Source organism: Physeter macrocephalus, chromosome 8, assembly GCF_002837175.3.
Source record: "Physeter macrocephalus isolate SW-GA chromosome 8, ASM283717v5, whole genome shotgun sequence".
In the NCBI taxonomy this organism is placed as follows: domain Eukaryota; kingdom Metazoa; phylum Chordata; class Mammalia; order Artiodactyla; family Physeteridae; genus Physeter; species Physeter macrocephalus.
This window is the reverse complement of record NC_041221.1, coordinates 141,669,016-141,676,637: the sequence shown is the minus strand read 5'-3', so window position 1 is coordinate 141,676,637 and position 7,622 is coordinate 141,669,016. Positions and strand designations below refer to the sequence as shown.

The following is a 7,622-nucleotide window of genomic DNA, read 5'->3' as shown; positions in this document are numbered from 1 at the left end:
CAGCATGAAGAAATTGAGGGAAATTCTACATTCCCCGGGGTTCCCTCTTAAGCCTGGGCAGCAATCCACTAGTAAACCAAGATGACCGAGCCAGGCTGGCGGTTGTTATTGCTCAACGGCTACTTAGAAAGATGTCATACCCGTTAAAAAGAACAGAATTTGCCTCAGATGGTATATGTTATTTCTGTAAGTGAAGATGCCAAGAAAACAAGTCATAGTTACTCACTTTTAAGAGAAATTCTAACGCTTGGGGATCTCAGTCCTAAAGGAAAAAAATATATACATTTAACTAGTTTATGCTAACCTTAACTTAAATTTTCTAATATTATATTTAACGCATATTTTGAATACATTTTTGAGAGTCAAACATGTTTTAGAAGTCTTAGAAAAGACGTTTATGAAGTATTTTAGGTGTATCGAAAACTGTTTTATATAAAGGGCCTCAAAACTTACTCGAAAAAGTGTCTAGCTATTCTTCACTTTAACATCCTTCTATTTCACCCCCCTCTCCCCCAAGAACTAAAAAGGTCAAACAAATCCTCAACTCTCTCTGTACTGAGAGTGTAATAAGATGTCAATTTTAGGTTAAAAAATCATATGAAAAGGAATCTCATTCTGCTGAATTGTCAGTCTACTGAAAATTTCCTTACAGCTCCATTAATTTACTGTAATTTTCAGTTTCCAAATACAAAAATACAACAATTCTTATTGAAATCTATACGCTGGTAGTTTTAGTACACAAAAAAACCAAACAAATTATTTACAAAATTATACAGTTTAAGAAAAAACTTTGTACAAAAAATATATAAATCCTTTGTTCCCTCTATCATGTTTAAACTGTCAGGACTCAAAATATTCACCACAATGAATCTTTCAAAATATATACCAACTGAGCCACAGACATCAGGAAAATGTCATTAGAGATGACGGAGGAGGAAGAAGCAAGATTGCTTATTCTAGGTACCCCACTGTAATGTTTTCCTTCTTTTATAAGCTTATTTTAGCTTTGTGTTATCAGAAATATAACTATAACCTAGAAAGAGGAAGTCCTTATTATTATGAAGGGAAAATTACATGAAAACTTAAAAATGATCCTGGTTTGACACATCATTCCAAGAAAACATGTAGAAGAGGAAAGATAGTCAGAACATGGGATTTAACTTCTTGTAGCCAAGTAAATCTAGAGTCCTGATGGTTTTAAGTTTCTTAGTGAATAGTTTCTATTTTGAGAAACAGTCTTCACCTCAGGAAACAAAATCCTTGACATAGTGATCACCAAGAACCTTCTGAAGCCAACAGGAGGTTTCAAATTTTCACACCACACGTACTATAAAAACATAGCTGTGCATATCCTTGAAAAAGTAACATCCTATGTACATTAATCATTTTATTTCCCCAGGGGTCAATACAGTGTAGTGTTGCTCCTCTGCTTTTCCATCTAACATTCAGAACACAAGGACATAAATTTACAGATATATTTTACTTAACAGATACTCTATACAGTGTACAGTAAAAATGCACACAGTGAAGGAAACCGTCTACTGAAGGATGCATATGTTCATGGATAGCAACAAGCTACAGAATTATGAAAATATAAGATCTGATCAAAATCAAGTTATGACTCCCATTTATTACTAGCATACCCATCCCCCTACCCCATCCCACCCCCAACCTATCCCCAGTCACCTCACCATCATGGTTTAAATTTAGGGAAAGAATTTCACACACTTTCAAACCCTTCTGCATAACTATTAACTAAAGTGAAGCTTTAAAAAAAAAGAAGAAAAAAAAAAAAAAAAAAGCTGGTGACTCTCTCTCCCCACAAATCCTTCCATTATTCTCATCAAAATATCACTTGTTTATCAAGGTGCTGGTTTAAACTTTTTATTGGGGACTGACTTTTGGTGGCCCAAAAGAATCACTTATCTCAATAATGGGTAAGTCAGGCTGTTAATTAAAAGGCAGGAGAAAGAAAATGGGGACGAGAAAGGGGCAACAGGTGAAAGCCTTTTATACTCTGAGAAAGTTAAAAAAAAGAAAGGAAAAAAAAAGGACCAACTGAACCAGTGCTCAGTAATTTCAAAGCAAACTGAAAATCAGTGGCAGAAGTCCAGGAGAGTTAATATGATGACAGAATGGAAATACCACAGAGCTAGCTACCATTGCCTTATAGCATTGAAGAACAGTTACGATTTACACTAAAATATTACTTACTGCTGCACATTAAATCTCCCCGAAATTCAGATTGAATACAAATTGGGCTCCTCTTCAATAAAATAATTAAATTTACTTTTCTTCCAAGACAACTCTTGAAAGCAAAAGGGTATTTTAATTACAAATATCTCCTACTATCTGACGACCCATCCATAATAGCTAAGAGATAAGAGATTCCAGGCGATTTTGACATTTAATGAAATTTTATCAGATTATAATCCAAAATAATATTTTTGAACACCCTGTCATTTACATCATAATCCAACACCAATAGCAACAAAAACAGGTGGTGTGGAAAAATAAGGCTCTAGAGATTATCCAAGTCATTCCTGTGGATCTTCACAACTGTGTTAAAGTCACTAGGCCTTTGGTGCTTTAATATCATGAACAGTTATGAGATGTATTTAAATAGCAAACTTGCTGTCCTTAAACCTACTGTGTTGAAAATAAAAATAAAAAAAATTTTTTTGGCTCATTGACTTCTTTAAATAATTTTAAAAAGTTGTTCTTCTAAACAATATTCCTAAAAATTGTACAGCTCGCATCAGATTTCATCTTCGCCATGAACGAGACTCATATTCATCTTCATCCTCATCGTCGTCATCATGCAAAAACAAATCTGACGTTTCTGTTTCCTGAAGAAAAGAGAGGGTAAAATCTGCTCAGTGGCACAAGAAAGTTAAGTAAAGTGCTTTTTAGGCCAAAGGACAAACAGACTAGTATACAAAGCCCAGGCTGGATTTACAAGTGACGCAAAGTATCTTTTGGGGCAAAAAAACCCCAAAACATTAAAAAAAAAAAAATTATGTGTATATATATATATATATATATATATATATATATATATATATATTCTTCTCCCCTGCTAATTTTGCTAGTTTAATAGGAGAAGATTTCCATTCTAATATCATCAGAAAAATAAAGTAAATAACATATGAACATTTAGTGGGGGGAGGGGATATCTATGAAACATGTTTTTGATAAAATTAATTTTATTCTATTATCTTAAAAGTGAGGAAAATAAATAACCATTTGAAAGTCTAAACTTTTCCTCTAATATCCGATTATTTGTGAGGGACGAATATAATACCTTCCCTATGACACTGACATTCCAAATCTTACATAAAAATCTAAAATCTTACACAAAGTAAAAGTATCTACAAACATTCCCGAAATACCAAGATTTTTCTTTTCTTTCTTTTTTAAACAAGGGAAATGTTTCTGCTTTTGTTATGTAAAATTACCCACTTGGTCATCTTGATCAGGCATTAATGCTCGCTATCTTTTAAAACCAAAATTACGATGAATGAGGAATAACTTGCAATGCTGCCTAAGTGTCCATTTTAATAAACTAATTAGAAATACAGGAGTAAAAAAGCAATATTAATTCTCATGTTTTAAGAAGCTGGTTAGTACTTGTATTATTTAAGTCCTTGGTTTTGCTATTCTTCCCTCTTATGTCCATCTTCTTTACACTCTCATTTTAACCAATTATACGCAGAAAGAAAATGAGAAACTCAAATCTATTACTTATGGAACTTGAATAAGTGAAAACTAGATCAGATAAAATTTAATTTGTTCACTTAATCCATGTCTTCATTTACCAAAATAAAAACGTCCAGAGCCCCAATAAAGCCAAAATAAATGCAAATTTTAAAAAAAGTAGTCTCTCCTACACCAGAAAATAACCCCCAAAAGAGCTTTTTTATTTCTGCACCTAATCTGATTCTTTAATAAACTTCTAGACTAGTCTTAATTAATTACATGCATGAAAAAACTCAATATTTATTTTTAAATTTATATTACTTACTTTAATGTTAAGAAAAGCATATAACTGGAAAACAATCTAATTCAACTCTTATTTTCAATCGTTAAATTTACCTCCTCCTTGACTTCTTCTTCCTCAGTCTCAGTGGATACAGAAGGCACCTTGGCCTTGTGCCATGATATTTGTAGCCGACGGTCTTTGAATTTTGACCCTTGGTTTGCAGGCTAAAATAGATTTTAGAAGAACACAAAAGTTTGTACTCACATTTACTAATGATTTCTTCAAATTGTGTGCTATTAAAAGTTTAATGACTTGAGGGAAAAAAAATCTGTTAAAATGGATCTACAAATAATCTCCAATGAGAGCTAGAAAAAGTGAAGTTCTTTTTAATTAGAAGACCACATGTCTGGTTTTCCCAGGATAGTCCATGATTAATGTTGATGTCACATAAATTTTAAGATCTGTCTTGGTTTGGAATGATAAATTATATAGTCATTCTACTTAGAAAAGTCATGATGAGGACAACAAATACTGTCTTAATATGATTATTGGCCTTTGGCTTTGATAATCTACATATTTAGAGTAAAACCTTACGAATATAAGTAATTTAAAAATTATCTATTCATCTCATGACATCTCTTATATCCCCATCTATATCTGTTAAAACTACTCCCACTTCTTTTCCTGAAATGCTATATAACAATGACAAATACTCTGCAGCTCATCTATGCATCCCACAAATGTTAAACACCTACTATCCTATCTCAGGGTAAAACTATCTCAGGGTAAAACTATGCAGTTTCAAATGTATTTCTTGTTACTACTGTCTAAACATTTTTTTCCTCCCCAGCAAATTTCAGAGAAACCAAAAGTTTAATTTTAAGGACAAAGCAACAGAGACAAAAGAACAGAGACCCAAAGTTTCATGAAAGTGAAAGCTTAATCATTCCTACAGCTTTCCTATCAACAGATCTGGGCTGTAGAATATCCCCAATTCTTGGTTCAGTCCTAAAATATGTAATAGAAGGGGCTCTTTTAAATTTGGGGTTTCACTCTAGCTTTTCTAGGAAAAATACTGATAAACTTCATGAAGCATTTGCAAAATATTTCCATAGAACACTCAGATCATTGCATGGCAAGAATGTACATTAGGCCAGATGCATACCAGTCAATTACTGTCTCTGTTGATATCACAGCCTGGGATTTAAGGAAAAACTCCTATTATCCCTTGTAGGTGTTAAATGTTTATAACCTGACACCCAACATTTTGACTCATGGGACAAACTAAAATGATATATCAAAATGGCCCTAACCCAAATATACATTTACCATCTTTTCAAAATCAGGTAGTTACTAAGTGAGTGGACGTTAAAAGTTCTCATCACAAGGAAAAAAAAAATTAACTATGTGTGGTGATGGATTTTAACTAAACTTATTTTAGTAATCACAATGCATATGTATACTGAATCATTATGTTGCACATCTTAAAATAATACAATGTTGTATGTCAATTGTATCTCAATAAACCTTGGGAAAAGAAAAAACAGGTAATTTGTGTAACAGACATCCCTTGACCTTACTCTATCCTTTAACATACAGCCCAATTATAGAGATTTTTTCAGTATTTTGTTCATTTCTATATTATTTAAATTCTTTCCAGCTTTATTGAAGTGTAACTGACAAAACTGTAAGATATTTAAAGTGTGCAATGTGATGATTTGCTACACTGTGAAAGGATACCCCATCGAGTTAATTAACACATGCATACCTCACGTATTTATTACCCTTTTGGGAGGGGGGCGGGGGAGGGGGGTTATTAGAACATTTAAGTTCTACTCTCCTACCAAATTTCAATTATATAATACAGTGTTGTCAACTACGGTCACCATGTTATACATTAGGTCCTTAGACTTTGTTATTTGAATTTTTAAGTAAAGTTATATTACTTTTATTAGCAAGAAAAAGCAATATAAAAAATTTTAACCTATATTAACTGGGTTGCTTTCCAAAGAGGGTAGCAGTTCTACCCTCCAAAAGAAATTTTAAGGCATTAGATGTATTGCATATATATTACTTAAGGAAGAAGGAGAAATTTAATTTGTATGCAGTCAGGAACTAAGAATATAAAACTCCCACTACCTAACTTGTAACAAATAAGATTAATAAATAGAATAAAGATGTATTCTAATAATACCAAGTCAGGAACTCTCACACACCACTGGTGGGAATCTAAACTAATAAAACTGATGCAGTTCACTCAACAAGTCCATGTATATCCAACAGAAATGTACACGTATATGAAAAGACATTTAAAACAAAGTTCACAGCAACACTGTTCATAAAAATGAAATGGAAATAATGCAAATATCTATCAACAGGAGAATGGAAAAATAAATTGTGGTATATTTATACAACTGAAAATTATACAGCAATAAAAATAGCAAACTACTGTTACATGTAATAACACAAATGAATCTCACAAATATAATGTTAAGGGAAAAAAAGCAGACACAACAGAATATATACTATGTGGTTCCATATATATAAATTTTCTTAAATAGGCAAAATAATACTATAACATTTAGGAATACATATTTAGGTGATAAAAATACAGTTGATTCTCATTATTTGCAGTGGTCACATAAAGTTCACCCAAGCACTGAATTAGCAAACACTGAACCATTGTTCCTAGGGGAAATAGAGGGTTAGGTTCCTATGAGCCTCTGGTCAAAACATTTTTGTCCACTGATCAATATGTAATCTTGTTTTATGTTTAAAGACATTATTTAATATATACTGTTGATTCATTGACATTGAACTCATGGCCCAAAGCATGACAACTCATGCCTGAACAAGGCTTATCTCTAACACACATCTTCACCATAAGGCACATCACTCCCTTACTGAACACTACACAGCACTTCAGAACTATACTTGGAAGCCATTTTAAACAGTGAAATCACCAATGAAAAGCACAAAAAAATGAGAGAAATATGGCACTAAATAGACTGCAAAAAAGACTTGTTTACAGGATGAGAACTGAGACGAGAAGGCAGAACATCACCTCATTTGACCTCCGTTGTGAACTTGTGCACTGGTCAACTCAAATTTTTCACAGTTCTGCACATGTCTGAAAATGACCACAGAAGCACTTCAGGTATTGATTTTGAGGCTGTAATAAATTTTAGTGGGTAGGTGAATGTGCAATGCAGTATCCATGAATAATGAGAATCAACTGTATAAAGAAAGCAAGGAGGTGATTATAATAAAGTGAGGCTAGACTTTTTCTGAGGAGGAGAGAAGATAGTGACTGGAAGGGGGCAGGAGGAGACTTTTGGGGTGCTGGGAATGTTCTATTTCTTGACCCGAGGGGCAGGTAATATGGTACCTTCTGATAAATCACTTAACTATACATTTTCTTATTGGTATAGTTTGTTTCAATAAACATTTTGAGTATTATCTTCATAATTTCAAGAAAATACCAATTAGCCAAGATATTTATGTTAAAAAAGCAATGTTTAGAATGCACCTCTGTATTTATAAATGATCCCATTTTGGTAAATTTGCTTTTTAATTAATTAATTTATTTATTTTTGGCTGTGTGGGGTCTTCGTTTCTGTGCGAGGGCTTTCTCTAGTTG

General features: G+C 32.8%; 1 protein-coding gene across 4 annotated transcripts in view; it reads right to left on the bottom strand.

Moving 5' to 3' along the window:
• Positions 1 to 1,722: 1,722 nt before the first annotated feature.
• RBM27 (RNA binding motif protein 27) overlaps positions 1,723 to 7,622 on the bottom strand; it is a 65,117-nt gene continuing 59,217 nt past the window's right edge. For 2 of the 4 annotated variants that reach the window (XM_007115289.4, XM_007115290.4), the window contains exons 20-21: positions 4,096 to 4,206; positions 1,725 to 2,849 (exon numbers count right to left, since the gene is read on the bottom strand). In XM_007115289.4, the coding sequence (XP_007115351.1) occupies positions 2,766 to 2,849; positions 4,096 to 4,206 (195 nt within the window). In that variant the 3' untranslated portion in view covers positions 1,725 to 2,765. Of the gene's footprint in view, positions 2,850 to 4,095; positions 4,207 to 7,622 lie in introns of all 4 variants that reach the window. The other 2 variants (XM_024121026.3, XM_007115291.4) reach the window with 2 other exon arrangements.